This window comes from Oryx dammah, unplaced genomic scaffold, assembly GCF_014754425.2.
Source record: "Oryx dammah isolate SB20612 unplaced genomic scaffold, SCBI_Odam_1.1 HiC_scaffold_20, whole genome shotgun sequence".
Taxonomy (NCBI): Eukaryota; Metazoa; Chordata; class Mammalia; order Artiodactyla; family Bovidae; genus Oryx; species Oryx dammah.
The window spans coordinates 66469049-66482037 of NW_024070204.1; the positions used below are offsets into that span (position 1 = coordinate 66469049).

Below are 12989 nucleotides of genomic sequence, written 5' to 3' on the forward strand. Positions count from 1 at the left end.
GAAAATGGAAGCTGAGATGAGCAGCTTGCTCGAAGGCCTCTGACCACCCAGTGGCAGAGCCGCGATTGGCACTTGACGGCTGGTGACAGTGCTCTTCCCACTACAGCACTGTTGCTGCAAACAGATTCTTCTGTTCTATACCTCTAGGCTCTTATCAGACTCTAACAAAGGGTTGCTAAGAGTAGAGGGAGGAATACCAGAACGGGCTGATGCAGAAGGTGAATGTCCTTTGATGCACCGAGGCCTGGGTTCAAATCCTAGCTCTATCTCTTATGCGCTCTGGGATTTTGGCAGTTAACCTAAACTCATTTTCTTCAGCAGTGAAAATGGAAAATAATGGAATCAGTCAACATGTATTAAGAAACATCAGTGTCAGATAAACCCTGTGTTACTAGAGAACCACAAAAGGCTGTTTGATGCATTAATCAATAGATTGTTTACCATAGGGGCAAGGGAGGATTTTAGATGTGGCTCTGAAGCTAATCTTAAGGAATGACTAGAAGTTAGATTGGAGTCCATTGAGGACAGGAAGAGTCCCGTCTCCACACACTGATGCTGTGCAGCTGAGGGCCTCACGCAGCCAGATGAAGCAAAAGGTCTGGATTTCTCTGTGCTCTCATTACATTACTTGGGCCGGGCAGCCGGGTCAGGGAGCTGCACATCCCTGGGTTGGTTAGGGTATGGAGAGGAAGCTGGCCAGAGGGCAGTGCGGCAGGCCAGGGTGGGAGTGCTGAGCGGCGCTGCTCTCAGTGGGGCCTTGTGCCTGCCAGGCACAGGCTGACGTCCGTCGAGCGGGGCAGATCTCTGCATCAGGAACCAGAGCCCTGTCCTGTCCACCCCGTCAGCATGAGGGTCTAAGCAGGAGCAGGGCTGTCTTAATCTCACAGCTGCTACTGTGCTGCTCTCTGTAGATTAAGAGTATGAAAGACTCCCAATGGGGAACTGAGAATTCAGATGGATTTTACCTATAAAGCAATAAATACCATTCGGAACAAGAAAACATTTCCAATTTTTATTCATAAAATTATTAATCAAAACAGCAGAAGTGTATTTACACAACCACATAAATAATAATAACAAAACAGGAAGGAAATAAAATACTCGAGAGACAGACATCTTGAAAAGTTTTAAAGGCCTACATGCCAGGTAAAAAACCTACAGATAAACCATGGTTGTGCAACAGGGTATATTCATTCCTGCATTTTCTCAATAAGTTCCTCCTTATACTTTCCTTTTTCTTTCCCAACCTGTCGAGATTTGGCTTTGCGTTCAAGAATTTTTTTCCGATCTTTGTCCAGTTTTAGCCTGGTGATGACCACCTGTTAGGATGAGAAAACAAATAGATCTTGATTTCTTTTTTAAGGGGAAAGGACTTAAAAGCATAATTATCTCACACAACAGATCTTCCCTCAATGAGAGCAGCTTGGGTTCCTTCTTCTGCTACCCAATCTCCATCCCCTAACTCCTGTGGGTCTAGGGACCATTTATGTAGTTTAGCGATACAAAGATTGAAGATTATACTACCAACACGGATGGTTTGTCTATCATCCCTGGCAAAATACATTGTTTTTAAAAATACTGCATTCCCACCAGCTACTGGGTGATATAGAGATCACACAGATGAGTGAGACCCAACCATTCTGCCCTTAAAGGATCTGAAACTCTGGAGGAGAGACTCTACAGCGTGTAAGCTGGGAGTTTAAGAGAGGAACGGTCAATTCCACTAGCTGGGAGTGAGGGCTGAAGGAAGAGGTGTTCTCTCTAGTCCCTCTGCACACTCCCTCGTGGGGAAATCATGCCTGCAACACTCTTGCTACCAGCTTGCAGATGGGCCCTCACCAAGGGTGACAGAACACACAAGAAAAGAATCTGGATCCTTGATGCTACCACTAGCCAGTAAACCAACCAAGCCTGCCTGACCTCCCTCTAAAGTCCTTATCACATCTGCCTGTGTGGGCAATACTGATGCCCAACAACTCCAGCAGGAATGCTGGGATACGCAGCCACTGCCACCGTGTGGCCCCAGGCCATACCTTGCTGGGGTGAATGCCCACGTGGACAGTTGTGCCATTAGCCTTCTCGCGCTGCACCCGTTCAATGTAGATGACGTATTTCTTTCTATACACCTGGACTACCTTGCCAATTTGCTGACCTTTGTAGTGTCCTCGAACCACCTAAGAGAAAATACAAAAGTGAATTCTTCTCATTTCTAATGCTTGAATATCACAGTAAGGAAACTAATGATCGGGAACATACAGGCTAACAATGAAACTTTTTGCACAAAAAACAGATTAATCTTGGCAGTCAAAATCAGCCTTTTTTTTTTTCTGGTATAAATCTTCTCTTTGTTATTTTAAGTCAGGTGGAGGTTCTTCACCTGAATTTTTTCCTTCTCTTACCTGAACAAAACATTCCTTGAAGTAGGTTGGTCATCACACAACTAGTCCTGAGAATAAAACTAACACAACATTGTAAATCAACTACACTTCAATTTAAAAAGAAAGAAAAAAATTATATTGAGATTCTCATCCAACTACCTATAAAGCCCACGTTTTCAAAAAACAATTTATGACCTAGGGAAATTTTCAAGATATGACCTTTAGAGAAAAAAGAATACCAAGCTAAACACAATACAGTCTGTGTGTGTGTACATGCTTCATACATATGGTATACACAAGATGAAAATATATCCCAATGTCAATAATGGTTGACATTAGACAGGAAGTAGAATTCTTAATTTATATTAGTCCACATTTCAAGATTTCTACAGTTAATACAAATATTTTATCATCAGAAAAAAAGTAGATTAAACACTAGACCCAGTGAGGAAGGAGACGGGAAAAGACTCGGTCAGTGGACTGAGAGGTGAGGGACGAGGCGAGGAGGACATCCAGAGTCCAGCTGCGCACCTGGATGTACGGGTATGCCTTTCCCGGAGGCATGGAATGGGGGGATTCTATACACGGGGAAGGCCAAGTGGGCCGGCAACAAAGACGTGAGAGTCATCCACAGACATGGCAACTCAAAGCCTGAGTTTACGCAGGGAACTGCTGGTATGAGACAAGGGCAGAATGTAGAAATCTAAGAAAAGCCAACATTTTGGAAGGGTTTACAAGAGACTGAAGCGGCCTGAAAGAATGGGAAACCAGGGAGTTTCCCTGATGGCTCAGGGGTAAAGAATCCACCTGGCAATGCAACAGACGCAGGTTCAATCCCTGATTTGGGAAGATCCCACAGGCCACGGAGCCATTAAGCCTGCCTGCCGCAACCACGGCGCCTGCAGGTCCCGAGTACTGAAGCCGCTGCACCTGGAGCCCCCGCCTGCGACAGGAGAAGCCACCGCAGTGAGGCCCGCCTGCTGAGGGCAGCTCCCGCTCGCCACAACCGGGGAAAAGCCCACACGGCAGTGGAGAAACCAGTAAGAGGGAAACCAGGGAACGTGGCCTTACAGCAGCGACGAGAAGGTCAGATGCTGTGGAACGGCCCACAACAGAAAGGATTAAGTAACAGGTGACGACAAGCTGGTCACCGGTGGTCGTGGCTACAGTGCTCTTGGTGGAGCAGCGGGATGAAAGCTGTGTATGGGAAGGCCGTGAATTCACCAGAGGTGGAAAGGTGAAGATGAAAAAAGCCTGGCCCAAGAAGCCTGGATCTGAAGAGCGTCGGAAAGAGGACATGTGCTCGATGGGGATGTGAAGTGAAGGGATAATTTTTTATTATTTAAGAAGGGGAAACATTACTGTGTTTAAATGAACAAGTATAGAGGAAAAGGTACAGGAAGCTGTAGAGAAAGGAGATAATGGATAGAAGTATCTGAAGAGGGGAGAAGAGGGTGGTGGGTGTCACATTCAGTGGCAGAGGAAGAGCTTCAGATAGAAACAGGATTTATAACAGGAGAGAATGAAGACAGGAGGGGTGGAAATGCAGGTATTAAGCCAGAGGGTGTGGAGCCAGGAGCTCTGGAAGTTCCTGGATGATAGTTTTAATTCCCTCTGTAAAGTAGGAGGAAGACTCAACTACTCAGAGAAAGAGGCAGGTGAGACTTAGAAGATACCAAGAGAGAAAAGGCACTCTGAACAAACCTAATTGGACTATTTTACTTTCCTGGCTGGAGACGTGCTTACCCCGAATGACCTCTGGAGTTAAGAGACCTGTATTCCTGGCCTGGACACTCATTTTCTATATTATTCTTTATTATTTTACCTGAGTTTCATTGTCTTCATATCTAAAAAGGAAACAGTTCATGCCCCCTTTTCTTTATGTCACGTTCCAACTGCATCCAGTCAATCGTTTTCATCCATTTAATAAATATTGATTGTGCCCCTGCTGTGTGCCAGGCTCTGCACTGAGGTCAGAAAAGTTCTCTGGCCTCAGGGAGCTTGGTCTGATGAACAGTAAGGAGTTAACAGGTAAACATACAAATATATGATCCATGAACAGGGCACATGGGAAGATACTGAAATGGTAAGACCTGCAAAATGAGGAGTTAGGTAAAGGGGAGAAGAGCACTCCAGGCAGAGGGAGCATTCTGGACAAAGACCCAGAGCATTCTAAGGACCTGAAAAGATGTGTTTGATGTACGGTGCAAGTGGGGGGCTTATAAAATGAGACGGGGTTGGAGAATTAGGCCTGGACTGGATCACTGGAGCCTTATCAATGATTTAGATGTTACACTTAGCACATCAAGCACCATTGATAGGTTTTAAGTAGGCTCTGATTTGCAAATAATTTGTCTGTAGAGAATGGATTAGGGTTAACAGTGGAAGCTGAAGATGCTTTGAACTAAAATGGAAATATAAAGAAGTGTCAGATTTAAGACTTATTTTGAACGTAATATCAACAAGACACAGTGACAGAAGAGGGGTTAGGGAAACTTAGAATAACTTAAAGGGTTATGGTATATACAGGTGGGGAGATAGAAGCATCACTTACTGAGGTGTCAAAGACGGGAGGAGAATCAGATTTTAGAGGCAGTGGCAATGTCAGGATCTCATGCATAAGAAGCTTGAGATGTCTGTGAGATATCCAAATAAAGACGTTCAGCAGGCAGTTAGATCTTAGGTCTGTGGTCAGAAAAGTGGTTATAAAGGATATAAAGGAGGAAGGTGTTAGCCTAGAGCAGATATTTAAAACTCTAGGCATAAGTAATACCACCTAGGTAGACAAGGTAGGCCAGCCAATGGAAGAGCAGGTGCAGGCCCTGACAAACTCTAGTATTTAGGGATCAGAGAACTAGCCAGCAATGGAGGCTGAGAAGTTGGAAGTAAACTGTGAGCTTAAAGTGTCACAGAAGCTAAAAAGAGAGACGATTTCAAGAAGTAAGGTGATGCCACCCATGCCAAATGCTGCTGAAAAGGTCAAGGACAGTCAGATGAAGACGGAACCATTGAATTTAGTCATAAAGAGGTTTTTGGTGGTCTCAGCCAAAAGCAGTTTCTATAAAAGAAAGAATCCAGGTTTTCCAGGTCTCACAAAACTGGAGAATTTGACAACTGAAGAGCCTGCATATCCCTAACTGGCACCTACCGGCGTTCCTGTGCGTCCCTGACTGGCACCTACAGGTGTTTCTGCGTGTCCCTGACTGGCACCTACAGGCGCTTGCAATCCCCTGTTCTAGAGCATGTCTGAGGGACTTCCCTGGAGGTCCAAGGGTTAAGACTTCACCTTCTAATGCAGAGGGTGCAGGTTCAATCCCTGGTCGGGGAGCTAAGCTCCCACATGCCTTGTGGCAAAAAAAACAAAACATAAACTAAAGCATGTCTGATGGGAAGGTTCCAGAAGAGAAGAGGCTGGACCACAGCTCCAAATTATTTTTTCCACTCTATTCCTGTCACATTCTCCACCTAACTTCTCTCCTGCTTCCGACCTTTTCCTCCTCAAACCTTCCAAGTCCCAGTCCCTTACAGATACACCAAATTCCTTACTTCATTTTCTAAAATAATGGTTCTCAATTGGGGGAGGTTGTCAGGGGTGAATTTTGCTCCCCAGGGACAATACCTGGAAAAACTGGTAGTTCTGCTCATCCTAACTGTGAGCAGGTGCTACTGGCATCTAGTGGGGAGAAGCCAGGGACGCTGCTGAACATCGTACAGTGCACAGGAGAGCTCATCACAGCAAAGAACTCCGCAGCCCAAGAAGCCAACAGTGCAGAGGCCGGAAACCTGTTCTCAAGTGTGAGCCCTATTGCAACAGGGACCCTGTGGATGATGTTCACCACTAGAGTTCTAGCGAACGGTGCCTGGTCCAGTAAATGCTCAGTATATATTTCTTCAAGGTGTGAATATAGCTCTGATCTATCTTAACTCACCTTCACTTCCCTTCCCTACTAAACATTCTAAACTCCTATCAGAGAACAGACAGCTTATACTTTCTCAAAATTTCACGCCTCTGATTTGTTTCCCCATTCTCCCTGCCAAATCCAGCAACATCAAATGTTCAGCTTCCACTAAACAGAATGATGCCAAAACTTTACTTTTATTCCAACACCTTCCCCTGCAAAGATCCAACACACTTTCCCCGAGCAGTGTCTGGGAACTAGCAACCTCTGGACTGAAAAATAAAGCATAGTTTTGCTTGGCTGGCAAAGCAAAGCAAAACTTCTCAAATTATTATTATTCAAGAGTTGGAATGCTCTAAATTAAGCTGGGCAGGCGCGCTCTGGTGACTCTGGGCCCCAGCTCCCGTCACCTGCAGGGTCACATCATCTGCCCCGGTCCTGAGGGCGTGTGAGTCTCTGACTCCTCCACGTCCAAGCACTGTCGACACTTTCGGCGAAGGCGGCGCCCGAGCGCCACGCAGGTGGGTAACTAGAGCCCGGGAGACAAGTACCTGGACCTCGTCGTCCTTGCGGATGGGCATGGAGCGGACGTTGTACTTCTGTCGCAGCTCCTTGGAGAGTGGAGAGGACATGATTTTCCTGCGCACGTGGGAGGGGGCATTGAAATGACGTTTGCGGTTTTTGCTGCGGTCCGAGGTCACGAAGGGGTTGAACTTCATCGTGTTCGTCTGCAAATAGAGGAAAGGGAAGGAGCGGCTCGGTGGGGTACCAGGGCTTTCTCTCCATCCGGGACACTTCGCTCCATCCCCGCCCAGGGGTTCTAGGGAGGTGGCCTCGGAAGGAGACTGAAGGAGGAAAACGAAGGATATGAAAGGTCTGGGTGTTACACAGAGCAAGACGAGCGTGGAGGGCGCATGCTGAACTAAACGGGGGTGGGGAGGGGGCGGCACTGGGGCCTTGAGGCTGAGGGACGAGGGCTCAGACTGCAAAAGAATGCACGGTTGGGGGTCACGCGGAGAGATCTCTGGGGAGGCGGCCACACCCCCGGGCAGGAAGGATTGAGTCCAGTGGAGCGGAGGGCTTCGTAGCCGGATAATTCACCGGCTCCACTCACTTACCGAGCGACCGCAGTGTTCAGACGGTGCGCGCGTAGGGACGGAAGTGAGGATTCCTTGTTGCGCAAGCGCAGAAAGAAAACAATGCTCCATTCCCATCAGAATGAAACTGAATAGCGCCCCCTGAGGCTTGGGGTGGGATCGCAGTGGCTCGTTTCCAGGGATCCTGGGTGGCTAGGCGGCTCTGGGGATCACGCCCGGAACCCACTGACTTGGTGCCGCCGGGGAGCAAGGGCAGATTTGTGGGGCTTGGCAATAAAGCCTTGTTGATGTTCTCTTTGTGTGTGTTGGTCGCTCAGTCTTGTCTTAATTTTTGTGACCCCATGGACCGTAGCCCACCAGGCTCCTCTGTCCGTGGGGATTCTCCAGGCAAGAATACAGGAATGAGTGCTCGCTTCGGCAGCACATATACTAAAAATTGGAACGATACAGAGAAGATTAGCATGGCCCCTGCGCAAGGATGACACGCAAATTCGTGAAGCGTTCCATATTTTTGATGATTTGGGAGAATGGCTTTGAAACATGTATACTATCATGTAAGAAACGAATCGCCAGTCTATGTTCGATACAGGATACAGGATGCTTGGGGCTGGTGCACGGGGATGATCCAGAGAGATGATATGGCGTGGGAGGTGGGAGGGGGGTTCAGGATTGGGAACTCATGTACACCCGTGGCTGATTCATGTCAATGTATGGCAAAACCAATACAGTATTGTAAAGCAAAATAAAGTTAAAAAAAAAAAAAAAGAATACAGGAATGAGTTGCCACGCCTTTCTGCAGGGGATCTTCCTGACCCAGGGATCGAACCTGGGTCTTCCGCGTTGCGGGCAGATTTTGTATAGTGTGAGCAACCATGGAAGCCACCTGTTCTTTTTAAAGTTACATTATTAATAGTCTCTTTCCCACTCAAAACTCTTTGCCCCGTTACCCTCCTCAGAGGTTGTTTAGGCAAATGATCGGGGTGATTAAACAATGTGGTGCTTTAAATGCAATTGGCTGACTTGCTTCTTCACAATCACTGAGAAGTCTGTTCAAAATGCAAATTTTCATGTTCCGCTACAGCCCTACAAAATCAGACAGTATTAGGTTGGGGTCAGGGGCTCTGAATTTAGAGTAAGCACTCCCCCCCACCAAAGACTTTGAGGTGCACCAATGTTTGAGGGACATTACAAACCAACCATTTGTCTTTTGCAAATTGTCCCCCAGTCTTTTAGAAAAGCTGGGGTTGTAGAATGACACACGAACTCAAGCGGCTCTTCAAGTTGCTGAACCTCGGGGAGATGCCTCCATGTTTCTGAGCCTGTTTGCTCCTGCTGCTGCTGCGAAGTCGCTTCAGTCGTGTCCGACTCTGTGCGACCCCATAGACAGCAGCCCACCAGGCTCCCCCGTCCCTGGGATTCTCCAGGCAAGAACACTGGAGTGGGTTGCCATTTCCTTCTCCAACAAATGAAAGTGAAAAGTGAAAGTGAAGTCGCTCAGTCGTGTCCGACTCTTCAGGACCCCATGGACTGCAGCCCACCAGGCTCCTCTGCCCATGGGATTTTCCAGGCAAGAGTGCTGGAGTGGGGTGCCATTGCCTTCTCGGTCTGAGCCTGTTTACTTATCTGTGAAATGGGGATGATCTAAAGTAGATGACTCGTTGAATTGTTATGAAGACTAAGTGTGTGAATCCGGTTTCCTGTGTTTAGAACAGTGTCTGGCACATAGCACTCAATTACAACCAGCCATTATTCCTAAGGGCTTCTCAGGTAGCTCAGTGGTAAAATAATCGGCCTGCCAATACAGGGGATGTGGTTTGATCCTTGGATCAGGAAGATTCCCCTGGAGGAGGAAATGGCAACCCATTCCAGTATTTTGCCTGGAGAATCCAGTGGACAAAGGAGCCTGGTGGGCTACAGTCCATGGGGTCGAGAAGAGTCGGACACGATTGAGCATGCAAGCAGAGAGATTATTCCTAGAGAGCAGAGGCCTCTTTGTGGGCCTTGCTCCACAATAGCCCTAAGGGCAGGCCACACTAGAATCAGACTTTTGCCATTAACTCCCAAAGACGCAAACTGTAAGCTTTCTATGTTTGATCTAAACACGTGCAGTGCGCTCATGCCAACTGAAGCTGTGCTTGCTCTCCCTTTTTAAATTCTGTGAGTCTTTAAAAATTTGGTAGCACAGCCGGGATTCTTTGGACTAGCGATCCTGTGGGTTTGGAGCCATTGCCCTGCCCGACTCACTCTGGGCCCGCCCACCCCTGCCCACCTTGTCCCTGCATCGCCCCGCCTGGTCGTGCCAGAGCTCCTCCTTCCACTCCTGGTAGACAGACAGACAGACAGACAGACACACACACACACACACACACACACGATTATGTGTGGTGTTGGAGGTGTTAACTAATGCTGTGGTAATCATGATGCAATATGTAGGTATATCAGGTTAACACAGTACGTCTTAAATTCAGAATGTTATAGTTCAATTATATCTCAATAAAGCTGGGGGTAAAAAGGAAGTCACTTCCTATGGGCAAGGCGGGAGCAAATGCCGTTATGACTGAGTGCACATAGATGGTCATGGAGCTTTCAGAGCAGCCCTTACAGCGTTCATCAGACCCAAGCTCCCAAGAAGCTGCTCATTCATACATTCATCAATTCACTTGCTCACTCGCACCTTCTTGGCTCATTCATTATTTCCCTATCACATTCACTCATTTACCCACACATGCATCCATTTGCTCATTAATTCATTTGCCATGTATGTGGTACCTGCATGGAGGCACAGGTTTAGGGCTAGAGCAGAGATACGGGAAGGAGTGAAATCTGGTCCCTGCTCCCAAGAAGAGCAGGGCCTCACTGGTGAGGGGCAACCACATGAGGGTGGATCGTTACAACCCAGGATTATCAGGATATATTCACTATCAACCGGAGAGGAGAGCCATTTCTTCATCCCCACCCTCTGCCCTCTGCTTTAGTCATGTCTGACTCTTTTCAACCCCATGGCCTGTAGCCCACCAGGCTTCCCTGTCCAAGGGATTTCCCAGGCAAGAATACTGAAGTGGGTTGCCATTTCCTCCTCCAGGGGATCTTCCCCACCCAGGAATCAAACTGGCTTCTCGTATGTCTCTTGCATTGGCCAGTAGCGCCACCTGGGAAGCCTCTGCCTCCTATGGCTCAAAAGAATTAAGGGACATCACTAGATAAAATGACAAAAGACTGAGGTTCTGCCATTCTAATAGGATTTAATAGATAGAGGGTTACCATCCTGCCACATGCCTACCTTGGAAACAGGCACAGAGACTGGCATAAAGCCGCAGGATCTAGCATAGCGCCTGGCTCAGAGGGAACGCCAGGGGAACATTTTCGTGCCTCCGCGGCAGAGAGTAATGTGGTGGGGAATTGTGAGAGCCCTGGATTCTGACTGCCTGGGCTTAGATCTCCACCACTTACTGGCCCGGGAGCTTTGGATGACATATTTAGCCTCTTGGTCACTCACTTTCCTCATCTGTCAAGTGGGAATAGTAAGAGTCCCCACCTCATGAGTCTGGTGTCAGGATTCCATGAATCTTTAGCACAATGTCTGGCACAAAGTAAGCACTTAACACATGGTAGAAATAATTTGCTTTTTTTTTTTTTGCTACTTTATGTGGCTCATGGGATTGTAGTTCCCTGACAAGGGATCAAACCCAGGCCTTCAGCAGTTAAAGTGTGGAGTCTTAACCACTGGACTGCCAGGAAATTCCAAGAAATTATTATTTCTTAAAGGAGTGAATTATTACAGCTTGTTGTATTAGGTTGAGCATTTACTGTCAGACACTGTGCTTTATAAACATTACCACATTTAATCTAGTAGACAATCCTTTAAAGTGTCCCTTTTACAAGTGAGAAAACAGGTTCTGAATGAGATGGGAGCATGATTCACTATCAGATACCTAAGCATTTATTGCTATCTTGCAGCCAATAAGATAATGAGAATATCCACTGTTACTAACATAGGAAGGTGTCTATTACATGAGGAAAAAAGCAAACTACAAAATAATGTTAACAGCATGATTCCATTTTGTTTATGGAAGAATATCACAAAAGTATTAAAAATGATTAGTGAGTGGGATTATGGGTGACTTTATTTTTAATCCTACTTTCATTTACTCTTGATCTTAACAAAATGTATTGGGTTATAGTTTATTTACAATGTTGTGTTAGTTTCAGGTATAATGGGTGACTTTAATTTTCCTTTTTTCCCTTTTTGCGCTTTTCTGCTTTTCCTCCAGTGGGGCTATGAGCATGTATTATCTGTGTAAATAAAATCATGTTGTAAGGGTTTAAAATTTTTGCTGAAGAAGATCCCCCTATGGAATTTCCCTGGTGATCCAGTAGCTAAGACTCCATGCTCCCAATGCAGGGGGCCTGGGTTCCATCTTTGATCAGAGAACTAGATCCCACATGCTGTACCTAAAGGATCGAAGATCTAGTGTGCTACAGCTGAGAGCCACCGCTGCCAAATAAACAAACAGTTCTAATACAAACTATTAAAAAAAAAAAATCAAGTCCCCCAGTGTTCAACTCAGCTTTCCTTTGCAGGCTGTTTAAAAGGGAGAAAACCGAAGACCAAAAGTACCCTCCCCACTTTCAATTCCCAGCCCCTCTCTTTAGGAGGAGGAGTCAGTTTACTCTTTTGACAGGGATTGTGGGTAGAAAGGCAGAGCTGCACAATCCTCCCTAACCCTGGAGGCGCGCGAGCCTGGGTCTGAATGCCAGCTTCACCACGTGCTAGCTGTGTGCCCTAGATGAATTACTACGTTCAGTGTCCTCCTTTAACAAGGAGGCAGCTGCCACCTTGTAGGGCTGCTGTGAGGATTAAGAAAGACAAGGCCTGAACCACTGGTAGCTATAAGAGTTGAGATAAAAATTACTCATTTTGGTCAGAATACAGTGCATGACCTCATCATACAGAACTGACAGAGGACAACGGCTGGGAGGGGCGGGGCAGGGGAGTGTCTTGGGTGAAAGTTCTCCACATAGGCCCCTCACATTGGCTTCTATCTGCTGGAGCGGCTAAGGAACCAGCTTCTTAAGAAGGGATCAGGCTTGCCAGTGGCCTGCCATCTGTTCTGGGCAAGAACCAAAAGCAAGCTTGTGACGTTTAGCTGTAGAACCTAACTACACAGCTGCCACTTCTAAGCCCCACGGCTACAGCCTACTTCTCCCCAAGCTTCCCAGCACCACCCCGCCCCCAAGCAGCATGAGCTCAGCATGTGAGCTCATGTGAGCTCCTCACTGAAGCACCTCTTCGACTTCCCCTCTGCTGCAGTGCAACACCGCCCCAGGAGAATCCATTTCTGCCGGAACCACCACAGCCCCCAACCCATCACCTAGCCCACTCTGGGTTTGTATCATAAGCCCTGATTGAGAAATCCTCTCGCATGAAAATACTATAGTCTGCACTTGGTTAGGTAACTGAAAGAACTGGTTCAGAAATCATTAAACGACACCAGGCACTTCCCTGGCAGTCCAGTGGTGAAGACTCCATGCTTCCACTGCAGAGGGCAATGGGTTTGATCCCTGGTTGTGGAACTAAGATCCGGCATGCCAAGCAGCTTAAACACACACACACA

The 12989-nt window shown here is 47.0% G+C and overlaps 1 protein-coding gene and 1 non-coding gene across 2 annotated transcripts; one reads left to right on the top strand and one right to left on the bottom strand.

The window, feature by feature from the left end:
- Positions 1–989: 989 nt before the first annotated feature.
- Positions 990–8887, bottom strand: RPL26L1 (ribosomal protein L26 like 1). The gene is made up of 4 exons (XM_040262743.1): positions 7396–8887; positions 6829–7005; positions 2034–2174; positions 990–1319 (listed from the first exon to the last, which is right to left on the bottom strand). Exons 1-4 carry the CDS (start codon positions 7489–7491, stop codon positions 1191–1193), a joined length of 543 nt encoding a protein of 180 aa, XP_040118677.1. The 5' UTR covers positions 7492–8887; the 3' UTR covers positions 990–1190.
- Positions 7780–7887, top strand: LOC120879720. The gene has a single exon (XR_005724866.1). It is a non-coding gene; the product is annotated as a U6 spliceosomal RNA (small nuclear RNA).
- Positions 8888–12989: the final 4102 nt, after the last annotated feature.